The sequence below is a fragment of the Micropterus salmoides genome, unplaced genomic scaffold (assembly GCF_014851395.1).
Source record: "Micropterus salmoides isolate LMB-PRFRI ecotype aquatic unplaced genomic scaffold, ASM1485139v1 Ms_hic_scaffold_16, whole genome shotgun sequence".
Taxonomy (NCBI): Eukaryota; Metazoa; Chordata; class Actinopteri; order Centrarchiformes; family Centrarchidae; genus Micropterus; species Micropterus salmoides.
This window is the reverse complement of record NW_024040707.1, coordinates 16,160,620-16,186,835: the sequence shown is the minus strand read 5'-3', so window position 1 is coordinate 16,186,835 and position 26,216 is coordinate 16,160,620. Positions and strand designations below refer to the sequence as shown.

Below are 26,216 nucleotides of genomic sequence, written 5' to 3'. Positions count from 1 at the left end.
TCAGTGTTAGTGTCTGTAATGAGCTGATAAAGCTGATGATAGCTAACATAACATGTTGGCAGTGTATTTTTTTTTCAAACATTGAAGAACTGATACAGCAACACAGTCATATCCAGCATTGGGCGTGCGCTTCTGGTGTCTGAGGGAGGAGGGGCCAACTTTGAATGTTGTGTTTACAAACCACAACTGACAAATCCTACTCATTCTGCCTTTATGCAGAAGTACAGAAGTATTAGTACCAAAAAAGACTTTTAAAAAAACTTCCAAAAAAGCATCAAAAGTAAAAGTACTTATTAGGCAGAAGAATGGATTTACTTAGCACATCCAGCTGTATGTTTTTCTGTGCTTATGGGTGCGTGCATGCATTACTGTGTAAGTGTGTGTGTAAGTGTGTGTGTGTGTGTAAGTGTGTGTGTGTGTGTGTGTGTGTGTGTGTGTGTACCCAGAGATCCAGTTCTGTGCAGGCTCAGGTAGGCTCTGTCTCTTTCCAGCCCCCCACCCGGCTCTCTGCGCAGGGCGGTTCGGCCCAGATGACCAGCATATTGTCGCAGGAAGGAGGGAGCACTGTGGGAGGCGGGAGGGTGTGCGGCACACACCACCATGGGCTCTGAGACACACGATGAAGAGGAACAGCCAGGGAGAGAGAAGAGGGGGAAGAGAGAGAGAGGAAGAGAGAGAGAACAGAGGGAGCAGAGAGTGCGACAGAAGGCGAGAGAGTGAAGAGAAAGCTCAGTAGGACAGCAGGTTGACACAAAACAGAAAGAGGAGGGCAGGAGACAGGAATAAAGGAAATAAGGGAGAAAGAGAGGTATGAAGAGTTGAAGAGGGAGCAGGAAAAAGAGAAAGAGGAAAAAGGATGACACAAGGTCACATGGAGGCCAGACATAGAGAGGCAGCAGCACATGAAGGAGCACTACAATATGTAGTAGATAATGAGAATGTAGATAAAAGTGGGAATGCAGCTGCTGTTCTCATGTTAGAAGAGGAAACAGTTGTGGCACACAGTAATAGTATTAGCCTTATAAAGTGGATGAGACATGAGGCATGCAAAGTGGAAAATATGTTGAGTCATAGACTGATAAAGGAAACAGGCCACAGAGGTAAGGGAGTAACCAAATCACTTATGGAAGAGCTGCAATAGATATTTAGCTAACTGTTAGACGAAAATGAAAGTCTATAGGTCATTTAAGCTGCTGGATAAACAAATGTTCCTTTTTGACCTTTTCAAAACAAAACACCTTAACCCAACCCATCAACAATGGTGACACCCTGTCAGCATGCATGTATCACCACCTTTCTTTGACATTCATTAGTATTAAGGAATCCATTTTGCACATGTCACATCTCCTAGCTTTCAAGTAATCCCCAATTTCCTCCACATTGCACTGTAAAGTCCACCGTGATCCCCAAGCATTAGGGTTTAATGTTCCTCTAAAATCCTCACATGATTTCCTCTACAGTCTCACCCTCCAGGAACACAGTGGAAGAACAGATCTGAGGTCAGCGCCAGAGTTGACTTTTCTTCTAATTAGCGCTTTGAAAAATGTGAGCAGTGTTTTTTTTTTTTTTAAACCACAGTCTGACTAAGATGTGTAGAGATGTGAGGGTCGGGAGGGTGATAAAGTAAGGGAAAAGGGCAACAAGAGACAGTAAAGTACAAGATGTAGAGCAGTGGTTAAAATTTAATGGTCCTTTCTTATCCTCATCACTTCCTCCATCCAGCTCCCTCTCTCTTCCTCTTTGGAAATAAACTGACATAGCTCAAGCTATTATAGACTAAAGAGAGGGGTGAGAAAACAGGAGGACGAGGGTAGAGATGGCAGGGAGTGAAATGAGGTATGGATGTTGCAGCCCATGAGAATAGGAATAACAACAACAACTAACACAAACATTATCCCTCTTTGTATCCAATCTGCAAAGCCAGCCAACATCTTTAGCCTAGAACACAGCACAGCTATATTTGTACACCAAGACTTTTCATGTTTTCTCACTTTCTGTTTGTCTTTTCACTTTCTTTTGTCTCGGAGACAAAAGCACATGCTGAAACAGAGGCAACCTCCCTCACTCTGTTCTGACCTGGTTTCTGTCTGGAGCCAGAATAGGATGCAAACAAACACACACACACACACACACACACACACGTCAGATTTTTCCAAAGAGGAACCTGCAATCCTGGAAGATGCCCAGCAGATGGCACCCAGAGTTTCAGAGAATGACGTTGCTTTTTGTGTTTTCGTGTTAAGACTTTCTCTTTAGCTCATGTAAAGAACCGAAATTAATGTATCTGAATTCATAATGAAGCTTTGTGGACACACAGACCTGTGTAGTTTCCAGCATACTACTCCTTTCAGTCCTGATGACTAACTAGTGAAGTAGAGTGAACAGCGAAGTGATGGTGACAAAGCTGATGATGGGGTGTAGATGATGAAGGTTAAGATGGCTAAGGTGAAACTGTGTGCGTGTGTATGTGCATGTGTATGTGTATGTGTGTGTCAGCTTTGTGTTTGCATGTCTGTATGCCTTAATGGGTAGTAGTAAACATGTTTGATACACATACTGCTCATGAGATACTTGCATTAACAAATACATTATTTCATGAGTAGTTCAGTATAAATGCAAGACATAGAAGAGTGAAGGACAGTGCAATATCTGCTGCCATCATTTTGCATAACCTTCATGCAGCTCCTTAAATGATCAGTTATGACCTCTATTTTGACTCTCTCCGCCTACACCATCATTTGCAAACCACTACATTGGTTAATGCTTCTTCATGTGCTGAAAAGGCTCCAAATGAAGACGTAAGGTCTTCAACTGTGGGAGCACACATGAGAAACTGCTCTTTAATGGCGTGGTTCACCTGCTCCTGTGTCGTAAGACTCTAGCCATAACAGATGTTGGAGTTAAACTAATCACTGTGTGACTCCATAGAGGGATATGGAGGTGACTCTGATTACTCTTCATTATAATGACGACACACGCTGCCTCGCTACCTTTTTTAAAAACTTTCACCTAAGGCTGGACAATAAAACAATAATTATAAATAGAACAAATGTTCAATGAATATTCAATAATAATTTCATTCACTTGATTCATGAACAAATTAGGACTTAATTTTTTTATTAAGATGTTTATTTTGTTGAGAAAAGGACTGGAAAAAGCTTTGACTTAATTTTACTCGCATATTTGTTGACAAAGATTTTATCATAATTGTTTTGAATGTTCAACCTCAGATTTGTGAAGTGATTCACCGTTTGTAATCAAGTGTTGACCATAAAGAAGAGTTTAAACCGTCAGGTTTCTTCAACTTTCACTCAGGAGTAAAAATCAGCCTTTAAACTCGAAAGAAATAACAATTTGATTATCGTGATAATTATCGATATTGAAAGATATGAAACTTTTTATCGTGATAACATTTTTGTCCATATGGTCCAGCCCTACCTTCACCTTCTATTTCTGCTGTTATGCACTGAGATACTGTATTTACATGCAGTATATAGATACACAGTATAAGATGTTAGAAGTATTACACACAAGAAATATTTTTTAAGTTTGTGTTTGAGCTGCAAAGTTTGAAATAGGTCCCCAAATGCATATTGTAAGCCTGTGTCATAACATCTGCTAAGGTGCTTGTGTATACCTGTGTGTGAGTGCTCTTGTTGATGTATCTCACCATTGTCCCTGGCTGCAGATGGCTCGTCCAAGGCCATCTGTTCTGCCAGTTCGGACAGGGAGTCATCGACGGGCCGAGCGCTGCGTAGAGACATAGACAGCCTCCGCTTGATTATCTTCATCCTGTCCATCTTCTCAGCCGCACCACCGGGGCCCACAGGCCTGAGGGAGAGAGACGACCACCAACATTATCATCCCCGTCATCATAATCATGGCCTTTGTTCTCATTATAACCACCAACAGCTAGATCCACACTGCCCTGTTAATCTTCTTTGTACAGTAAAACGACTGCAGTGCAGCCTCTGCGCATTTTCTACAGTTCTTTGGGCTCCCGATGATTGTGTTTGCTCGCACAGCGTGCGGTCTCATTGTTATGTATCCCAAGTGCAAACATTGCAGAATGAAAACACAAAGTGAGAGAGCAGACCCAGAGAGATAGACAGAAAGAGAGAGAGAAAGAAAGAGAGGAACAAACAAAAAATGGACCCAAAAAAACCAAAAACGTGTAAATGGCTGACTATGCAGCTCCCTAGAGGTTTCCGACAAGAGCAGCTCTCCCCAATGAGTTGTGATTGACATACATGTCTGTCATCTACAGTATTCCAATGCAAAAATGGCAGACAAAAGTATCATATGACACCAAAATAAAGTTCTTCATATTCAGACACATATACACACCATCTATGGGTGATTCTCTAGTAGTCCAACCTAAGCTAGAGTCCATGTGACAACAACCAGACAACTCTAATGGAAAGCTGGTTTCAAACACTGTATAAACTTCATGTGGTTACAGGAGAGAGAAGCATCACATCCTTGAAATAAAGGGGTGCGCACATATTGTGTTTCCAGCAAAGTGCTCTCCATATTCACCGGTGAGCCGCCTATGTGTATTGTGAATTTGCGTGTGTATACCTCTTAACATCAGTGAGCTTTCAAAATCCTATATTGTTTTGAGTGCCCCTCAGCAGGCATTTAGAATCTAGTTTATATGTGTATGTACAGTAAATGTGTCTTTGCATGTGTGTATTTCTGTGTGCTGAAGTCACTTTGCACGCCGTGTTCCTCTACACTCTGCTTTACTGGCCTGGAGGTAGAGGCAGCTATAGCAGATTATTTCTGTCCCCCTTCCGCTTTTTGCTACTTCTAACCCAGAAGAGCTCGAGAGCTGGAGCTGACATGCACACAAACACACACACATACACGGCAGACACTGCCTTTCTCTTTGTGTCCAACCTTGGAGGCTTCAACAAAAGCCATTCATCCTTTCAGGCTTTCAGGCCTATTAGAGACAGCCACTGCTCTGAGGGAATTCAAACTCAGTGATCCTCACTCAGGACAACTGGCTTTTTTTTCACCAAAAGATGCACTTAGGCGAGTATCCTCTGCTAACAACATTGCCTCATTGCCAATTTACACAAGCCCAGTTGGATGTGGTTCGCACCTCATCCAGAGGCGTTTTTTTCAAGACCAAGAAAAAAAGTTTCGAAAGGGAACAAAGGAGCGAAAGAGGAGCAACTCACATTCATTTCATAACATTCGTCACCCACGGATTATCAGTATGGAACGAATCTCCCTCCCCCCCTCATTTGCATGTTTTCCCAGACTTCACCAGCCTGCTCAGACGAGGAGTTCGGGTTCTCCTAACGCAACCTTGCAGCCGTCATCCACGAATCTTCAAGAATAAATGACTCGCATTATGTTGGAACAGCCGATTATATAAATCACTGCTTATTACCCAGATAAACACATTCGGGTGTTATCATCGACACACACTTCCATGCTCACACCCAGGCATATCTGTATGTGCGATGCACAATAATGACTAATTTCACAGTCGTCATCTTAGCTAATGCAGTGGGGATCTCATAACCAAGAGGCTTATAGAGGGAAACACTTCAGGGTACCACTGTATATTATATACATATATTATATCCATCCATCCATCCATCATCAACCGCTTATCCTGCGTGCAGGGTCATGGGGCATATATTATATATAATTGTATTTATAATACACTGAAATAAGGTGTAGTCTGACTTGTAAACAACTACACAAATAAGTTAACAACATTCATTTTATGTAACTAATAACTTTTTTCTACTTAGTTTGTAAACGTTTCCCATCTGCTTTTAAATACTATTTTTATGAAATATTGAATCTACCCACCAACTTTTACCATCATTGTGCATTGATTATATCTTCTCATTTATATGTTAATGTATATATTTATGCACAAATCTAAACAATTGTGCCTGCCAACTGCATGAACGTGGTTATTAATGGCTTTGTCTCCCTGTTTTGATGCTATATTAACATTTCTGTATATTTAAATTATTGCTGTAATGCTACAATATTAGCTTTGTGTAAGTAAAAGGGCTAGTCTGCATTCAGGAAGATACTTTTACCATTAAGGACAATGTAAGACATTTTCTTGTGCATAAGTGTATTGTAAAAAAAAAAGTTTCTGGAACAATGAAGTGTTATGAATGTGCATTGGATGTTGAGTCTTGTCTGATGCAGATGGACGTGGCAGTGTGAAGGGCTTGGCAGAGGCGCAACAGCAAGTGGGACGAGCCATGTGGCTCCAGGCTTCAGCATGTGCAGGCCAAACTCACCAAACACCCAGCAAACCACGGACAGCTCTGATGCATAACTCCCACTAAACGGAGGGACGCACTCCAGATGATATCACTCCTTCAAAGACACTGCAAGCACTTCTGCTGATCTGGTTGCGTTTGAAATTGATGCAGAACACTGTTGAAGAGCTCACAAGGAGTATAACATTGGCTGTGCAACAGAGCAAACACAAAAGAGCAAAGGTCAACAGGGTAACCGATACAAAAGGAGTAAGAAATAAAACCTTCTCCAACTTTGCTCTAAGTTATTTGTGGGTGTCTGTTAACAGCACGTGCACATGTGTTTCCACATGCGTGCGTGGGTGGTTACGTGGATGTGGTAGCATTGGAGGTGAGGTGAACTGACACACGCCATGAGAAAGGACAGTGGAGGAACATGGTCTGATTTATTCAAGACACACACCATTTTGGTTGCTAGGTTACAGGCCCGTCCTGGAACCGCAGTTTCTGTCTCTGAGGTACAAATAAGAAGAACGGAGACAGAGAGAGGCGAAAAAGTGAGAATTCACAATTCACATCTCTATGTCTCCTTTTTCTGTACTCATGCCCATACACACACACACACACGCGTGCGCACACACTCACATGCTCATGTCAGCTATTAAAACTTCCAGCCCTCTAGAGCTCGGGATGCCTCACAGTGCTGCCGCATGCAATCCTTGCCAGCCTTGCTCTGGGATTCCTCTGCCAATTATGCCTCTTTAGGAGGCAAAAGAATGAATGGACCCAAGGACCTGAGGTGCAGTATACACAAACACTAGGTAGCTGCAGGTTTGTCACGCACATACATGTACAAACACACAGATTTTTTTAAATTAGAACAGAAGGTAGGATTTCAACAGCTTATAAGGCAAAGAGCCATCCAAGATTTTGTTTCAGCCAGATATTGTCTTACCTCCTGTACCTCTCGATCTTAGCTTTTCAAATAACAAACAAACACGCATTCTTCTGTAATTCAGTGGCACATGAGTCACACGCATGCATGCACTCACATACAATGAGGCAGAGTGGAACGGGCACTCATCGGCGCTCCGAACATGGCTTGGCATAGCGGCCTGAGGAGGCATGAGTAATGCATAAATCTGCCCAGCTACAGAATCCAACACACGCATCTCTTCTGACGCTTCACCCACATCTCCGGAGTTAGATGAGGAGAAGGAATTATGGAAAGAAAATGAATGAATAAGAGTAGCACAAGACTGCAAAAAGACAAGGCCAAAGATCTGAAGTGCCATTTTTCAGCCTCGAGAGGAGGAAGGAAAATAGAGTGTCTGGCTCTGTGATTTTGGGGATATCTCGCTCAAAGGGTGTCACACAAAGATTCCAATAACTTTTTCCAATATCGATATCATGTATGCAAACATACATACTAAAAATCATCCACGGTGGGTGGAAATCATGGGCAATACTCAAAGGCGTAAGCTTCTTGGATGAGAGGCAAAACATCTTCGAGTACCTTCAAAGTACCTTTCACCTCACAATGGATAACTATGACCTGGACGACTGAGAATCTTCATGGATAGGCTATATAAAATCATCAAATTGCAGTCAGTGTAATAACCCCTGTTCCACTGTTAATAATTACATCAACACATTTCACACATGTAAATGCATACATGTGCAATAATCGTTGAATTGTTCATTTGGAAGACAGAATTTTGTAGAACAATAGTATCATAATGATGTGTTTCCACTGAAGGTTGGTACAAGATAACATTGAATAACTGGCCAGCCAAAACATCATTACTCAAAACATTATTATTATTATTGCTGGCCAGGACAGTAGTGTAAAAGAGAATATTAATGTCAGTAAGACCATTTCCCCCACATAGTGGCGTACATAGTACAGGTGTATCCTGTGCAACTTCATAGTAATTGTTTTTTCAGGACATTCAACTGTGAGAAAATAAGACCAGGCATTGAGAGCCACTGGGCAAAACCAAAAAATATAAAGAGTCTACAAAAGTCGTGAAATTCTGTGTGATGTTTTTAATGTCTGTCTAATATATAACGAGGCCATTATCAAAACTGTAGTCGAAGTGTCATTATGGTAATTAGACAGTTATGGGCCTAAAATAAGATACAGTAATAAAACGGGGTTATTATGGAACCCGGATTATCAGTGAGGTTGCAACGCAACGGCGTTGGCGGGGGTGTGCGTGACTTTCAATCTGGACATCCCACACTGAGATGGACAAATCATTTCGCGTTCATAATAATAGGCTAGATGCTGCTGAGAAATACGTGTTCGGGCGATACTTGTTCAACCTGTGTTGGCGTTAGTAGGTAGGCTATCAGCGAACATCCACGAGGTTGCTGCGGGATCTGCGGACGAGCGATGGTCCTGACATTATCCCGTGGGACCAGACCTGGCAGCGGGCAGAGATCACATTGAGTGGGCAGCAATTTCAGCCGTGCGATAAATGATCACGTGTCTCAAAGCAAATTACTCGGCGGTTCGTTTCGGGCCTGGCTGGCACTGATCCCTCTACCTTCCCAGGCCTTTTGCGTTTTCGGTCAGTTCCTCTCGCCCCCTGTTTTCCTGACGCAAGTATCCGGGAGGAGGAGAGTCAGGCAGGGCAAAGGAAAGTTACACATCCACCATGCTGGCTCAGAAACTCCACGGAAATAGGACAGTGATCACCTCTGAGTGTGTCCCTATGTTACGATTATGGATTTACATGGGTTAGGACCCTGAAACCATTGTAATGTGTATAATAAATTGCTCAAGGGACTTAAATCTGACTCGGACTATGGTATCACTTTTTATCTGCTATGGTGTTACTTTAATTTTCCTGCTGCGATTTGGATTTTTACAGCGATATTTGAAGAGTACCTGTATCCACATTAGTTCCACACAGGCGCACGTTTACACAATGTTATAACCCAGTCAAAATCACCTAAAACCCGGAAAATTAACTCCACCTGCAATGTCAAGTGAGAGGACAACCGTGGTTATCGTTGCTTGTCCTCCCGGTGTGCATCGTCAATACACGACCGAGAAAAAAAGAAACGTGGAACCGAACATAAACAAACCAAAATACTGCTGCCACTGACCTGCTAGTGCTTCTGCTGCAGACTATTGTTCCACTTGTGTATGGTAATCCAGGCGGCACGCTGGGGGTGAATCCACTGCGACAAGTTCTTCCAACTACTTTGCTGTAAAAACACAAGCGGATTGCCGTGAACCCGTCGGGTAATCTTACACCTGTGTTACACGGGGTGTCGCAGTGTCCCGTTGCCTGAGTGAGTGCATTGTGGACCTGTAGTAATGCATTATTTGCCCTGACTTTCGCTTATGAACAGCACCGTCCCGTCCGGTGATGATCAGCCATATCGCTGCTGCGTGGATCCCAAGTGGAAGCAGTGGCGTGATCCCGGAAAACACCACAAGGGGTGTGTGAGTGCATGTGTGTGTGTGTGAGAGAGAGAGAGACAGTGAATGTGTTTGTGTGTGTGTGTGTGTGTGTGGATCAGACTCTCTAACCTCCACCCCCAACCCTCTCTTCTCTTTCTCTCTATGTAGGGGGGGTCCGATAGATTAGGGGGCAGTGCCGCCGGGGAAATTAGCCTTCATCATGCAAGCCCCATTCCCATAGGCCCAGAGTTTCCTTGTGAATAATACATGGACTGAAAATTATGGAAATTCAACAGTAGGCTATGATCCACCACGGCGCAGACTAGATGGCATCAACACTAGTGAGAATATAGTGCAAGGATAATTTCGGAAAGTTTCGCTTGCCCTGCTGAAATAGCATACAATTTTCAAAGTTGTGAGGTTTAAACATACTGATGCACACACGAGACAAATACCTAACTTACTTACTGGTTAAAGTATAATTACAGTGCTAAACAGTCCACGTAGATGCACATGCTCCTTTTCATATAAAATGGCTACTACCTGGATGACTACTGTGGAGACCCGATGCCAAGATGTTTGACGTGCTTTAGGCCTAATCTATGTTCTGGAATAAAATAAAAGTGAATAAAACTCAACTACTGGGCTACTCATTCCCTTTTTTTCGTTTCCGGAGATTACCTGGATCCCAAACTGTTACGTCGAAAATCACAGATGACACAGCAAACGCAGTGTAGATGAGTCAGCCTGCTGGTCTTCATCGCCACCGTGTGGTTAACTCAAACAACAGCAGCGTGTTTTCATTCAGAGGCCAAATGTCTTTACTGGAGCAAATCCTGCAGGGACAGGTCCATCTATACCCCCCCGTAGAAAGAGCCAATAAAGGCAAGACACCTAGCCTCCAATAATGAAATAGGCGTTGCTGTGAAATATAACAGCCAACAGATGTTCAATTTGGTTGAGAATGGTAGATTCTGTTAAACGCTAGGTTAGACCATGTTCTCAAATAAGTCGTGATACTCTTTAAGAATTCGGATTGTTTTGAGATCAAAAGTATTTAATTTACGGACACTAGGTCTACTCGGCCTGTAAAACAACATCTTCTGTGGCTTTAAAGGGAGCTTTCCAATGTCTGGAAAAAACTACTCTGAAGATGTCATCATGTGGATTATCTCAGTTTGGGCTCCAGCCTCCAGGCTTAACATTTTTAATTGAGGGCTTGTGTTACAAACTGGCAGTGTAGGGTTGGAAAGGAGAGGACATTTAGGAGGCAGGGGCAGTCTAATGAAAGACACTATCGAGTTGCATTTTAGAGATTTTAGAATCCAGTGTTTTTGGAGCTTGACCCATTAAAATCAAGATATCCCCGCTTCTCCTGCTCTGTCTCTTGTAATTCCCCCAACTTTAGGGAAGCGCTAAATCATTGGAGTACTGTATTAAATGAATTGATACAACGATGAATGAATGAAAAAATAAATCAATCACAAAAATGTTTTGATGGATAGTTAAAAATGTCTTTGCGGTTTGAAATGGCACTGGTACGATTTTCTTGGAAAATATTGTAATGTTAGCTTACTCCACTACATTTTTGACAGCTAGGCTACTGAGACCGGGGCAATTGTAACAGGGGGCAACTTTAACACGCTAAATTCCTTCAATCACAAAAAACCTAGACAAAGCTATGACACTTAATCTGCACAAACTCAGAAAAATTTTCTCTCTGCCTGTGGAAAAGGACCTTGATAATTTCACCTAAGCAGAAGTTTTCGTTTTAGATCTAGAGTATTTTTCTTCTGCTGTCTACAAATTTTACTTACATACATTTTATCTCTGGGGTATTGGTTAAAAATTAACATGAATAACCTATGCTAATAAAGGTGTGGCTCGCTAGCATACAAGGTTTTATTATGACTGCAACAGTGGGGCCAACACTGTGTGACAGTTGGCCCAGAGGCACATGACCCAAAGCAGCTTGTTTTTCTGTGTTGACATACGTTTCTGTTAGAAAATGATCAAATTTCACTAAATTTAAATGTTAAACTGTTTATTCTAGTATAACCATAAATCATCAATTAACATACAGTCTTTGTATTAAACAATGTCTGTTTCATATGTGTTTGACAGGAAGTGTGAATATTATGTTATATCTGTCTGCAAAAGCAAAGTTCCTTTCATTGTCAATTTTAAGTGGCTTAAGTGGTTAAATTTAAAGTGGTTTGATTGTATAAGACCCATCAAAACCAAAGAGAATGATTAGTTCACTTGTAAGAAGCAATTTTATGAAATTAGAACAGAGAACTTAGCAGACATCTAAAAGAATTTGAAACATATTAACAAAAAAACAACAACTCTTAAGTAACATTATTAGATAATACAGCAGTAACGTGATTACTTTGAAGCAGGCTTTAATTTGAGACACACTGGGTTAATAGGACTTATTTTTTAGTGTTAAAAGTGTAACACTCTGACTTGTAACACTCTGACTTCTTGCATTTATGTTTTGCATTTAATCAATGGTTTGATTAATTAGTGCATCTATATATGTTTCTTGTATCAAAAGATGACTAGTGTATTTCAAGTATGAAGGAAAATGTAAAAAAAAAACAAAAAAACAATCTAGCTTAGCTACCTCTGCACTTTTACTAAAGTAAAATGTTGAATTGGTGCTTTTAGTTTCAGTAAAGAGTGCGAGTATTTGTTTTGCTCTGGCATTGACCGCTAGAGGTCGCTAACGGTTTCCTGTGGGACCTGAACCGGCGGCTCCGCTGCAGCTTGTTAGCTTGCTTGTCTTGTTTTTAGGCAGGTTGTCAGGGGCAGCACAACAGCCAGTTAGCAAACACTGGATTAAGGGACCTGAGGTAATGATGACACATTTATTTATCAAAGTACACGACTGCCTGCTTACCTGCTTTTTCGCTCGGGGCTGCCCCGTTTCTTTGGGTAAAAGCAGCGGTGACAACAGCGTCGATTTTTTATATCGAAACAGCCAGATGAGGAGGATTGCCCTGTAGCTAACGTTAGCTAGGTTTGCCAACGTTATCAGGCAGACGTAAAAAGTGAAAAGACATTGACAGTAACGTTACTAAGTCAATAGATATATCTAGCTCTCCATTGCAGTTGTTTTGCGATCGCCTGGTGCGAAAATGGAAGACTCTTTGAAAGATTTAATGAAGCAGGATGAATACGACGACGGGGATAAACCATTACTATCGCCCCGCAATCCGCCTCTGCGCTCCACTCGACTGCAAGTCCAGAGAAGTAGTATCTGCTCTCGCGCATATTTCGTTGTGGTTATGGTCTTCTTCCATGTATATATCCTGAATGTGATCGGCCTGCTGCTCTACGTGCACTACAACAACGGCCCTGGGGATCTTGTCAGCGGAGACGAGGCCTCCTCCGCATCAGTCAGCGAGAGTGGGACCCCTCTGCCCCATCCTGACCCAGCTTCAAGAGAGCTGCATGTGGAAGACTACAGTCAGAGTTTCAGTCTTCCTCGCATTGAGGGGATACGGGTAAGAAAACGGGCATACTTGCAGGACGATAAAGCTTGCCATTTTAACTCTCTAATGGAAAAACAAAATACTGTAATACAATAAGTGCAGCCCCAACCTGAGCCATGTTAAATTCATCAGAACTGAACGTGACTAACAGCTGCTATAGCAATGTTTCCTTGCATTTGAAAACCCCTCATGTTGTGATTGTGTTGATAATGTGTCTTCTCCATCTGCAGGTGGGTCATGTTCAGCAGGTGTCCCTCTCGCCAGACAGAACGCACCAGATGAAGACGATCAGCCTGAAACCTCTGCTGTTTGGTAAGTGCTCTGTGGTCTTTGGGTGTGATCTGCTATGTGTGAATAAATGGCATTCGATCGGGATTTAGAACACAACATTTAATTTTTTTCTCAAAGCCATACAAAATATAGACCAGAAATATTTACTTAAAATTCACATATATGTACATTGTCTATTATACTTCTTTTTATTAATTTGACCTCCACTGCCTGAGAGACAGTGTTGGTTCTTTTATGAACTCCTTTGTGACTAGCTGACTGCATATTATTTCTTCCATGACCACAGAAGTTTGGACATGATTTAAAGAGACTACACCAAGCATAATTTACAGTTGTAGGTATTTAGTCAAATTCTAAATGCTATGTCTATCCTTTCCCTATGCATAGCTGTTTAATGTTTGTTTCACATCTCAGTTCTTTTGGATTTCCTAACGTAATCCTAGCTCCTGCATCTGTGGTGTTTCCATTTGCGTGCTGCCGCCATCAGGTTCTTGTCCAGTCTCTGCCAGGCATAAGCCTTGTTGACCACCAGGCGCTCCCCCTGCACTGTGCCTGTCACTAGGAAGGTCCCGCCTCGTGGATGCTGCCGCGTCATGTTCCTTACGCAGGTGGCATCCCTCTCCAGCCACAGTTCGATGCGGGAACGGATCTGCCCACCCAACAGGGGTCCGTGCTTCAGAATGTCTAGTTTGTCAGCGAGAGAGAACTGAGACAGACTCACTGGGCTATGCTTGAGCCGAGTTAGACGCAGTTTCACAACTGGGGAGAAAGCAGATAAACAAAAGACATGATTGCCATCAACTTAAGGAGCAGTGTGCTCTTCTCTGTTCATTTTCCATAATTAATCAAAAACATATAATCAAGGATAGGACCGGACAGAAAATAAGAGGTGGAAGAATAATCATACTCACCAAAATCACTCCTACAAAAGGTCTCCAGTATATCTTTTGAAGAAGAGGCATCCTCCAGCTCACAATCTCTGCAGCTTGCCTGGGGCACTGAAAATGCCAAACCACTAATTTAATCTTTTGTTTAATGCAATCACCTCAAACCTATGTGTCTATGTTGTCTTTCTTACCTCTACGCCCCCCTGTGTGAACAGTGCTGTTGGTGATTGAGGAGATACACATGAGATGGTCTGCAGGATACTGGTCACAGCGCAGGATTTCTGGCCAAGGGTAGCCATAACAGCTCATGATTGGTGCACAACTGTCCCGTACAGATTCGCACAAACTCCTGCAGGGTGATATAAACCTGTTAAAGAGGGGATGGAGAGGGAACATAAGCGGCATTAAATAGATGACAGGGTTTGAATCAGTAGTGTAGTAGTGAGAAACTAACAAGACTGGATAAGATAACATTTGATTGCTTGTTTTTCTGTTTCTAATCTGAGGGGTGCTAATGTGACCAAAAAAAGATTATAGTGCTTTGATGGCTTGGTTTCTGTGTGAAACCCAGACCAGCTTCAATTTGCATAGCTTTCATAAAGGTGTTAACCCTTGATCACCCTGCTGTTGTGTAACTTTTGTCATTAATCTAAAATCACAGTTATTTCTGCACTGTTACTAAAATAAGCCACTCATTATTGGTCGTTCTCAGCCGTATGTAAGGGTGATTTAAAACTGGGACCCACTACAATACGACACACGACACACTACAATATCAAGTGCAAACAAAAACTTGTGAGCAGCTTCCCTGTGAATGACAGTTCCTACAAAGAAATTGTGGCTTGAAAAAGTTGACTATATATGTTAATAGAAAAAAGCTTTTTTGTGGAAACTTACCTGTCGAGGCAGATGGGTGCAAAGAGGGAGCAGAGGAAGATGCGGGCATCAGGGTGGCACTCTCTTGCAAGTAGTGGCAACCAGCTGGCACTCTGTTGTACAGCCTCTGCTGGAGACTCGTGACCCAGCAGGTTGGGCATCCTCATGGTGTCATAACCGATGTTTTGGCACAAGGCCATGCCTGATGGGATAGGGACACAGCGAGAGGAACTGCGGGGCTCCCACAGTCCGCTTTCACCTATAGAAAAAGTGGACCGGAAGCCAGTGGGAGTGCCAGGGTCCCCCCACACTTCATCATCATCATCATCATCGGCTGCAGCTAGTCTAGAAACAGGAGGATCTCCAAATCCAGTTTCAATGTTGCCCTCAATACTTGCCCTGTCCCCGCCTTTGTCCTTTACTCCAGATCTAACCCTACCCTCAGCCCTCGCTCGTCCCTCCAGCCCTGCCCTTCCTCTACCAGGACCAAGAGCTATTGTGCTGTAAGGCCCAGCAAGCAGAAGGAGAAGTAGTAGGGAGGCTGAATGGGAGGACTTTCTGGAGGTAAAATGTGGGCAGCGCACTGCAGACATCCTGGGAAAGAAGTTGGAAAGGAGGAGCAATCCTGAAGTGTGTCTCTTGAGCGAATGAAGACCCCGTGTGTGACAGTGTAGGAGAGCATGGCAGGATAGGTTTATTTATAGTGGGCGGTGATTACATTTGCATAGGAAGGGGTAAGGGGAGGTGTAGAGAACAGTAGGGAGAAGGGTTGGGGGCTCACATTAAAGTGTTATTAAGAGATGTGAATCCACTTATGTGTTTATGAGCAGATTTAAGTATGTTTGACAGAGCTCAAGATTAGTAAGGTGGATTATTTGGCATTTGGATACTTTTGGCTTTCTGCCATTTCCCTCCCCTGAGCTTGATTGACCCTCATGTAGAGAAACTCCTTCACCGGCATTTGTCCCGCCCTGACTTCTCTGCTATTTACGCTTCTTTTTTAATCCACCCCTCCTACTTTTTTTTTTTTTCTTTAGGTGTGCAAAACAAGACAGTAGTAGCTGCTCCTGTGCGCATTACTTGTGCGTTTTGTGTGTGTGGACACAAAAAGAATTGGTGTCGTCCTGCTGTGTAGCCGTGGCCTGATTCCTCTTCAGACAAGCAGGTCACTTCCTGCTTGTCTGAACAGGGGAGAAAGAGAGAGTGGCGGGAGGGAGAAGAGGAAGCCCCCCCCCCCCTTCATTCATATCAGTTATCCAGATTAATGAGGCTTGGCTGGACAAAAGGGACTAACCAAGTGGGTACAGTGTAAAAGACACGGGTGACAAACAAGGTCTCTACTGTACAGGCAGCCAACCTGCCGGAAGCCTTTTATTAAGAGGGGAAATGACTGACAGACAAAGATGGGTTGCTGGGACAGAACAGGAGGGAACCATGAAACAGTAATTTGTCCCTTTTACACTTGAATAACTTCAGTAAATGTATCTAATAAAATGCATGAAATATGACTTTTTGCTGGTGTAACAAATTTTTCTAGGAAACCCAGGACAAAATGGAGAAAAGAGACTGTTTTAATGTGGGGTAGCTTGGAACAACATTACTAATAAGTATAGTAGGTGTAAATGATTATTTTCCTGCTTTGCACAAATTAATGTTAGCAATTACTGACTCCCAGAAGCCGACAGTTTCCACCCTCCTCTGGGAGAAGTCCAGTGTTGTCACTCATTAAACCTGCCCGTGGGATAGGCTATACCACAAATGGCTCACTGGGGAGTGATGTAGGGGAATAGCTTGTACTCATTTATGTGCACACGTATAACTGTTACTGAAGAGTTCCAGTGCTTAAACACCTACTAAAACATGCAAGAAAGCTATAATTGGTTAGCATACACTGTTAAGTTAAGTGGTTTTCCGCATTTAACTCTAAAATGATATCAAGATAGATTTGCCTGTTATGAGTCCCTGTTTCAACAAGAGAGTGTTTTCCTAATGTACCATGATAAAAAGTTTGATTTGGGATTTGTCTAGCTTGTTAGTGCCCACATATCCTAATCACACTAATATTAGCATACATTGATCAAACTATCTCAAAATTGGCCCCTCACACTGTAAGGGTTTTGTTCGGCAATCTAGAGTAATCCATTTAGTCTGACAGATCAAGCCAGCAACCGTCAGCAGTGATCTTCTAATCCACTTAAAAGTCAATCACTCACCCACTCACCACCTCGGGTGTGTAATATAGATCTGCTTGACATTTTTGTGTGCGGAGGTCGTGTGTGGGAATTTTCACACATGAGAAATGCTTTAATGAATTTTAAGTGATTGCACAGACATCAACAACTACGCCTCTGGTGTGAATCTGCAATTGAAAAGAAAAGGTTTCAGTTAGTTTGCTTTTTATCAGTTAGTGGTTTCAGTGCTGCCTAATCATCATGCATAATCTTCACGTGTGAATGTGTCAGTCATTATGCGCGTAAGTTCAATTGTAAACAAACCCAGAATCTCGAAGCCGATCTCTTGATAGATTGTCTCCTGGTATCCTCAAGCTAATTTTGGATAGACTAAAGGTTTGCTAGTATTTTAATATGGACCTTTCATTTCTGTGATTGTGTATTTGGCCATTTAGTGTGGCAGTTAAATTGTGCTTTTCAAAATTCAGCAAAATAAATGTGTCCCCATATTAATTTGTATGGTACCGGCAGCATCTAACCACACATGTCCAAGGCTGAAATGTGTCCTAACACTGTTGTCTTTTTCCTGTTCCTGTCAGAGATCCCTGGATTCCTGTCAGAGGAGGAGTGCCGCGTGGTGGTGCAGCTGGCTCAGCTCAAGGGTCTGATGGAGAGCCAGGCGACAGCCCCTGGCCAGGGACAAGAGGGGTCAAACCAGCCACTACTTTCGCTCAGCACAGAGGAGGTCTTCAGCCTGTTGGACCTAAACCAGGATGGGCTGCTGCAGAAGCAGGAGGTAACAAAAGAGAAATATCTTGTGTCCATAATGCAGAAAATTCCATTCCTAGTAGTGAGAAATAAGATGAACTGTCAGAACGTGTTATGCTTTTTGTTGAAATAAGAAAACAACATTCTGGTCTCTTCTCCAGATTGTGAGTCACTCACGCTCTCGAGATGGAACTTGGTTGAACCCAGACAACTTGCGGCATATACTCACTGGTCTGGAAGCCTGCCCAACAGGTTAGTGGTTTGTGTGCATTTGCCCAAGTGTGTGTCAGTATACTGGGAGAAACTTGCAACTTGTGAAAATGGAATAGTCTTAATGAACTTTTAAACACTATTTTAAATGCAACTTTCTCAATTTAAAGGACATTTTTCATTGAGCTCTTTAAAACAAAGGTATCCAGAAACACAAGTAAAGTGAGAAAAATAAGCAAAGATTCAGTCCAGACATAGAGACCATTGCTGCTATTCACCTTTAATGGCTAATTAAAGTTTAACCTCATTTACAGTCAGTGGTTCAAGATGAGCTTTTCAAATTCAAATGTGTAAATACATCTGCTGGATCTTCTCCTTCTGTGTGTGTGTGTGTGTGTGTGTGTGTGTGTGTGTGTGTGTGTGTGTGTGTGTGTGTGTGTGTGTGTGTGTGTGTGTGTGTGTGTGTGTGTGTGTGTGTGTGTGTGTGTGTGTGTGTGTGTGTGTGTGTGTGTGTGTGTGTGTGTGTGTGTGTGTGTGTGTGTGTGTGTGTGTGTGTGTGTGTGTGTGTGTGTGTGTGTGTGTGTGTGTGTGTGTGTGTGTGTGTGTGTGTCTCGGGGGTCCACTGTTGTTGTGTACTGGTACTGCAAAAGTAAGTGGCTGACGGTTGGCTGTGATTGCGTGCGAGTCTTTTTTGTGAGTGGCACGGCTAGAAGAGGGGTGACACCGTTTTGACCTGATGCCATTGTGCCAGGCGTTGTACACATCCCAGTCCGGATGTGCCTCATCCTATCTCATTAAAAACTGATTGTTTGCCTGCCCCTTTTCTTAATTTCCCCCCGGATCTCCTGTATTCCACCCCCTCCTCCACACTCTTTCGTTAACCCTCCTCTCTCCCCCCTGCCTGGCCACCTCTTTACTGGCACCCCAGAGCTATTGTTGCGGCTGGGGCGCAGTCTCCCAGGGTAACTGATGGGGGTCAGACGTTCAGTCAGCTGAGAGTAACAGCATGCAGTTGCACAAAGAGGGAAGTGATGGGAGGCTGTTTAGCCAAGAATTCAAGATCAAATTATAACTGAACTGGAATCTTGATATTGCACAACTGAAAGACTGGTTTAATAATTTCACTCAATCATATCTATAGTTGTGAGGTCATATTTAACTGCTTTTATGTCCCAGGCTCCCTGCTATATGAAGGAATAAAAATAGTCTACTAAAGGATTGTGTGCGTGTGTTTGTTCCTGGCAGGGACGCTGACCTTGGATGACTTCAGGCATGTTTATGATGTGTCCCAGCGCCCAGAACAACAGCAAAGCAGGAAGCTCCGGACTCAGTTCAAACAGAGAAGCAAACATACATGGCTTTACCAAGACCCGGGATCCCACTATGTGCTGCAAACACTCAGGAACAGGTAAACACACACACACACACATGCACACATACTTGCTTGTCATGCTGTTATTAAATATTTGCATTTTGCTCTCTGATGTCTTTTGCTCAGAGTAACCAGTCTGACGCGTCTGCCTTCTTCATTGGTTGAGCTGAGCGAGCCGCTTCAGGTGATTCGCTATGAGCATGGAGATTTCAGCAATGCCCACTATGATAGCAGCCCTTCTCATTCAGAGACCACCTGCGCACACACACGACTTGCAGGAAACGCATCTGCTCTGACAGAGGTCCCTTGCAGGCATGTATTATATGCATTTTCTGTTTACTTTATAGTCAGTATACTTTGAAAGTTAGTTTAGGTAGGTGAACTGTAACGCAGTTTAGTAGTCATGTTGTTTCACAGACGACCATAATCGCTAAGCCAAGCCCCCCTTAGTTACTGTTGCTAAGTCCGACAAACTGTCGGACCTGTCGGACCTTTAGCATAGCGCTGCTACTATTACTGCACTCCCTGGAGAAACCTTGTTTAATTTCTGGAAAAAGTGATCTCAGAAAGAAGCAGACTTTTTTGTAGTTCCATTATACATTTGAAGGTTGTATTCAGTCAGTCAAACTGATGTAAAAATAAATAAATAAATAAAGACAGAAGCTAAAGCCTACCATTCACAGTGTAAATGTCAACCACCGTATTACCTGACTATTGAGAAAGAAGACAACAATACTACTAAGGATCAACACTGTTCCTGTACAGCTGGGTAGGTCTCTGTTCACTATTAAAATCATTAGCTAACTAACATTACATTAGAAACAATCCACAGCCTGCATTTTTCAGGGTTTTTTTTAGGTTTTGGAAAGGGAATAAATCGTATTTCTCCTTTCAACCTCTCTGGGTAGCAGTTGTAATTATTACAAGTTCCCCAGGAACAACGTTTGACCACATTTTGGAAAAATACAGCAAAAAAACACTAGAAAACGACTTTTGCATATGAGTCAACGGAGCACAGCCATGAAAGTGTCGGACCTCAGTTAGAGCGAGTCCTATACTGCGCTGTGATTAGCCAGTGTATTCAGGGCGTGGCTTAGCGAAAGGTCAATTATCTCCAGATTAGTTTTTCTTTTGAGCACTCTCACTTGGATAATTGTTTCAGTTTATAATCACACCATTTTTTAAAACATTCCTATTGTGAGTTTCATGATCAGTCATCAGCACCAATTTCTTTCTTGTTTTCTCACCTGTTTGCCTCATTGCTTTCAAAATATAATTTTATTGCCAAACTACTATTTATTTACTAGTTATTGCTTTAAGACGGTTATTCAAAGTGCTGGGGCATAAAACAAAATGTTTTTTTTTTCACAATCGTCTGTGTTTGTCGCTTCCTTTCTTGTTTTATCCCAGGTATCTCACCATGTTATTCTACCTCAGCTCTGTAGAGGAAGGTGGTGAGACCACCTTTCCTGTGGCAGACAACCGTACCTATGAAGAGCAGGTGAGAGTGCTTTCACAACCCGCAGTCATAACCCAGCAAAGCCTCTTTTCTCTTTTTGCCACTGTGAATTGATGATGATAACGGTACATAAGCTGAATGCTGCTGATAAGACGCAGACAGTGTTGACCCAAGACAAGGAATCTGACACCTAAATGAACACAAAGTGCCAAAATAAAAGTTCCGACACAGGCTGTTTACAGTTTTGTGTGTCCTAGGCACTGATTCAGGATGGAGTTGATTTGACAGACACCCAGGAGACATGTGGCAGAGGGAACCTGAGAATGAAACCTTCTGCTGGGACAGCTCTCCTCTGGTACAACCATCTCTCTGATGGTAGAGGTAAGAATAGAAGGCTTTCGCTGTATCATTTGCACACACACATTCACTGAGCGCTCCAGTATGTTGGTTTGGGCCCTTCTATTGTAGGAAGCAATGTACATCAAAGCCCCTGTTACTAGCTTTTAGGCCTGAATCCAGGGAGACCCAAGCATGTGAACATACTTTTTTAATCCCTTTACAGAGGTTAAAACTTATAACATGTAAGTTTTGTTCTCTGTTTGATCCCAGAATGTAACACCCACATGAATAATGTAAACAATGATGCGTGGGTGCGTGCAGTTGATATTGACTTAGTTATGTAGAGCGTGCTAACCTCGACAACCCAGCTGTATTCTAACGATAACTATATATAGTGCATGTATAGTGTATATATATTAGCTAGGCTCCTTACATGCTTGCTAATAACCTTTGAAGGCGCATCTCCAACATTGACACTAAAGTATTGGTAGATGATAGGCCTACGAACCAGTTACCAGTACTAACCTACTAAAGTTGAAGTTAAAGATGCAGTGAAGTAGAGTAGGAGTGTAAAGACGTGCAAATTCATCATGAGCAAAGTTATTGGAGGGGCAAACACTGGAGTTGGTTGAGACAGAAACTAAGCTGAGAGTTTTCTTTTAGACAGAGGTGAAGTGTTGTAGGGAGTTGCTTTGGGCAGGAAATATTTCCTGTATCGGTTCTTGTGACTGCAAAGCTGATGATGGATGGAGAGCCTGTGGGGGAACAAAACAGTCCACTCAAAGTGTTTAGCTTTTACTTTTTTCTCTCTTTTTCCATGTCTTCTGTCTTTTTTCTGTCATCGCTCGTAATTCGCTTTTCTGAAACTTATCTCATTCAATCTGTTGTGACCATCATAACCTCCTGAACTGAAATGAAATCTGACTGAAATCTCATTGGATTCAAAGAGACTAGCCTCTTTATATTAGACTCCTAAGTCAGGGATAATCTAGCTTTTTGAAGTAATATTAATATTATTAATGATGATAATAATAATAATAATAATAACAATAATTGTATTTATAGAGTGCTTTAGGCACAAAGTGCTTTCCAAGGTAAGAAGATTAAAAACATAAGCAACATAAGGGACAATTACAAGAGGGAAATAATGAATGAAGTATACTTATGGTAGGGATACATACAGTACATACATACATTTATTCATATACATGCACACATTAAAGATAAAAATTCTAAATGAATGAAATAATAAACCAATAGATTATGACCAAAGAAGTGTAGTCTGTCAGCTGTTGGGGAAAGGCTTTCTATAAAATTAAGTTTTTAGGTGAGATTTAAAAGCAGCAACAGAGTCATCTGATCAGATGCTCAGTGGAAGGCTGTTCCAGAGTTGAGGAGCCAGTACCTCTAATGGCTCAATCACCATTTGGTTTTAACCTGGACTCTAGAATAGTTACAAGACCCAGTCTGGCAGACGTGAGGGGCCTATTCAGACTGTATGGTGTAAGGAGCTCCGGCGCCAGATCATTTGTGATTTAAAAGCACTTTAAAATGGATTCCGAAGAAGGGCAACTACACTTGGTGGAAGATACTTGAAGACATTTGCCTCTTGGATGCCCTTAATTTTAACCTTCCTTTGATGTCGATGACTGAGGAATTTTAACAGACATTTTTTAAATGGATCCTAAAAGAGACTGGAAGACAACGCAATTAAGCCAAAATGGTGTGATGTGATGAGAATCACTTTGTTTAGTCTAGCTGCTGAGTTGTGAACAAGTTGGAGCTGGATTGATCCTTGTGGTATTCAGTGTTTAATCTAGGGCTGCAGCTAACAATGATTTTAGTACTTGAAGCTTCTACAGATTATTTAATCAATTCATCGATGCGTCATTTAAGTACAATTGCTTGGCTTACTTTTGATAGCCTTCAACTCATCAATCAATCATGATTTCAGTTAAATGCTAAAGTTACTGTTACCTTCTGTCTGTGGTCTGCTTCGTGGACTTGATGATAGACCATGTGCTTTCTGATCAGATGCCGTCGTGCTATTGCCGTAGGCGACATAAGTTTCGTTTTACGATGGACAGACTGTAACATTACAGAGTTTTCTTTTAGCTTGAAATAATCCCTTACTCTGGACATTTTCTACTTTGTCCCTCGCTATTTTCTCTCTTCCTCCACTTTGCAAACAGTGGTATCAAAATCACGTCGTGTTCACAGCGTAAACGTGAAGTGCGACAGTAATAAATATCTGTGCGAAACAGTATGCTATATAGTTATATGGATTAAACGAACCATCGATGCAAAGAATTTGCGTCAACGCTTTTTAGTAATCGAATTAATTGATTTAATCGATGAATCGTTTCAGCCCTAGTTTAATCTGAGCTGTTCACCAACAAACCAAAAAACAAACCCTGTTGGCTAAGTACAAGGAAAACCAATCCTAAACAGTTCCAGTAATGCCTGCCTACTGTTTTAATCTGTTAAAAGGACTGCAAGGTTGTTGCAGCACTGAGGTCAAGCAAAAGCAACACACACAACATGCACCAGAAACATCAGTAAATCAACGTCATTCTTAAGGAGGGCGGTGTCTGTGCTATGTAGCATGCAGAAGCCACATTGAGACTTCTCAAAAATAATGTTAAGTGCCTGTAGTAGCTGGTCCAGCACAACCTTTTCTAAGATTTATGAGACAAAGGTCTGTTTGGAAATTAACCAGATGTTTTTTAAGTCTCTCTGTAAACCGGGTCCCTTCAGCAGCTTGTGAACGCAAGCAGTTTTACGAAAGATCTGTTGAAATTTCAGAGGTCAGAGAGCTATTGATGGTGGTCAGCAGTGCAGGCCCTATTGTACCTAATAAAACAACGACAGCTAAACTTGTGGAGACTTGAGGGCATATAGTCATAACAACAGTGAGGGTATTTCACTTAACACACATTGTAATTTTTTGCGAGCTCTATTTTTTGAGTCCGCTCTAGCTTAGAAATAACCTTATTTTTGTTCTTCAGTCATCCAGTGTTATCTCTGAAATTTTATGAGGGCTTGTTGTTGGCATTTATCTGTATTTGTTCTCCCCTTGCCTTCCTCAGGTTGGATGGGCGAGCTAGACGAGTATTCCCTGCACGGCGACTGCCCAGTCAGGCGTGGGGTGAAGTGGGTGGCCAACAGCTGGGTAAATGTGGACCCAAACCACCAGCAGCAGGCCCGCTACCAGAGACTAGTTGCACAAAGGCATCATGCTAAGTCGGGCATGGAGGAGCATTACCAACCTCTCCCACACAGTGAACTCCACCAGGATCTATAGCCGGGCCTTTTTAATGACATGACAAAGCCACTGTAATTTTGAAACTGAGTCGCTTTTGCATCTATGAAGCCAGTGAGGCCTGGCAGACTTTTCCACAATACCAGAGGCTGTAGTCGAAATGAAAATTGCACAAAAAGCATGCCAGATATTGCATATTCACATTGACTTAATACATAAGTCAGTTTCATTATGAAAGTCGGGTGGGTTTTTATATAGAATTGTGGTGGGCAGATGCATTGATCTTCTCTCAGTTAATTTATAAGACAAATACTAAATTCAATTATAAATTAAACAGTGATTTCATTTTCTATTTAATCGCACCATAAAAGAAGATATTACATGCGGTCCTGCCTTCGATTTAGGTTAACTAAGCGTCTGTCCCTGTTGCAGGTCATTGTTATTATATTGCTGAAGAATGACAGCCTTTTGTTACAAGCCATGTCACAATATTCATCTGTGAATGTGTTCCTGAGGGATGTTTTTGTGAGACCATGTATGTCTGTTCTGTCCTTATTTTATAGTTTTGTTTCCAGAGTTTATCATGACATGTTATTTAAGAAGAACAATCACTGCAAATGCAGGACTGAACAAAATGATGGCTTGTCACACTGGCTGTGAGAGGCCAGTCCTTCAGGTGTAATTCAATGATAAACTCTTTTGTCAGTATTTTATTTTATTTTTTTTTTTTGGTGAAATTTTGAACTTTGAAACCTCATAGCTCCACACAAAATATTTAATTGTCCGGGAGTATTTATTTGAGCGTTATTTATTACCACCATTTGGTGATTCAAGTTAAAGGAATAAATATTTATTACTGCTTGGTGTTGCACTGAATATGTAGATGTATTTTATTGTATTTATTCCATGTAATGAAATATATATATATATATATATATAAAGCAATGTTTTATGAGTGGTGTTGCGATTGTGATCATTCATGCAAACCTGTTGATGTAGACCGAGTCCACTAGATGTCGCCCAACATCAAATACAGCACTACAATTTCTGTGTTAAATATGAGCTGGCACAGAAATGGTTTTGCTGCACTAGTGTCCTGTCTGCGCCAGTTCCTATGTTTTCCACTCTGTGTCAAAACGTGTAAATGATATGTTGGCGGCTCATCCTTTCTTGTGTCCAGTCATTAATAATGTGTGCAATTAAAAATCCCCATTTGATTATGGCACCTACCCCTTGAGTATGGACTTTTGCTGTAGAAAGAGAAACAATCATGCTATTGTGAGTTTTTATCCCACCACAGCCACAGTTCTAGTAGGTTAAGGTTAGGCATCCTTCATTAGTGGGAAGGGCGGTGGAGAAAGACTACAGCTAGAGGGGGCCAGAAAGTTTCATTAGGATCTATTTGTTTAGGTTAAATA

At 42.0% G+C, this 26,216-nt stretch overlaps 3 protein-coding genes across 7 annotated transcripts in view; 1 reads left to right on the top strand and 2 right to left on the bottom strand.

The window, feature by feature from the left end:
• The window catches only part of LOC119905420 (cyclin-dependent kinase 17-like), a 40,217-nt gene extending 29,900 nt beyond the window's left edge, over window positions 1-10,317 (bottom strand). Inside the window, exons 1-4 of one of the 5 annotated variants that reach the window (XM_038722451.1) lie at window positions 10,207-10,317; window positions 9,363-9,464; window positions 3,671-3,831; window positions 443-607 (exon numbers count right to left, since the gene is read on the bottom strand). In XM_038722451.1, the coding sequence (XP_038578379.1) occupies window positions 443-607; window positions 3,671-3,800 (295 nt within the window). In that variant the 5' untranslated portion in view covers window positions 3,801-3,831; window positions 9,363-9,464; window positions 10,207-10,317. Of the gene's footprint in view, window positions 1-442; window positions 608-3,637; window positions 3,832-9,362; window positions 9,711-10,206 lie in introns of those variants that run through there. The other 4 variants (XM_038722452.1, XM_038722454.1, XM_038722455.1 and 1 more) reach the window with 4 other exon arrangements.
• Window positions 10,318-12,442: 2,125 nt separating this feature from the next.
• On the top strand, window positions 12,443-26,027 carry LOC119905421 (transmembrane prolyl 4-hydroxylase-like). Its single transcript, XM_038722457.1, has 9 exons — window positions 12,443-13,175; window positions 13,394-13,475; window positions 17,988-18,184; window positions 18,318-18,408; window positions 19,612-19,774; window positions 19,865-20,050; window positions 21,149-21,239; window positions 21,455-21,578; window positions 24,626-26,027. The coding sequence occupies exons 1-9, from the start codon at window positions 12,807-12,809 to the stop codon at window positions 24,838-24,840; spliced, it is 1,518 nt and encodes a 505-aa protein (XP_038578385.1). The 5' UTR covers window positions 12,443-12,806; the 3' UTR covers window positions 24,841-26,027.
• LOC119905422 (secreted frizzled-related protein 5) lies at window positions 13,492-16,899 on the bottom strand. The gene is made up of 4 exons (XM_038722458.1): window positions 15,239-16,899; window positions 14,533-14,708; window positions 14,366-14,452; window positions 13,492-14,213 (listed from the first exon to the last, which is right to left on the bottom strand). Exons 1-4 carry the CDS (start codon window positions 15,808-15,810, stop codon window positions 13,894-13,896), a joined length of 1,155 nt encoding a protein of 384 aa, XP_038578386.1. The 5' UTR covers window positions 15,811-16,899; the 3' UTR covers window positions 13,492-13,893.
• Window positions 26,028-26,216: the final 189 nt, after the last annotated feature.

What these genes read in the sequence shown, in the direction of transcription:
- LOC119905421 (XM_038722457.1), top strand. Translation starts at nt 12,807, where the DNA reads ATGGAAGACTCTTTGAAAGATTTAATGAAGCAGGATGAATACGACGAC. An exon ending in TCTGGAAGCCTGCCCAACAG is followed by an intron (nt 18,409 to 19,611) that starts GTTAGTGGTTTG and finishes TGTTCCTGGCAG; the next exon opens with GGACGCTGACCTTGGATGAC. An exon ending in ACCGTACCTATGAAGAGCAG is followed by an intron (nt 21,240 to 21,454) that starts GTGAGAGTGCTT and finishes TGTGTGTCCTAG; the next exon opens with GCACTGATTCAGGATGGAGT.
- LOC119905422 (XM_038722458.1), bottom strand. Translation starts at nt 15,810, where the DNA reads ATGTCTGCAGTGCGCTGCCCACATTTTACCTCCAGAAAGTCCTCCCAT. An exon ending in TCACACAGGGGGGCGTAGAG is followed by an intron (nt 14,453 to 14,532) that starts GTAAGAAAGACA and finishes TGGCATTTTCAG; the next exon opens with TGCCCCAGGCAAGCTGCAGA. An exon ending in CTTTTGTAGGAGTGATTTTG is followed by an intron (nt 14,214 to 14,365) that starts GTGAGTATGATT and finishes CTTTCTCCCCAG; the next exon opens with TTGTGAAACTGCGTCTAACT.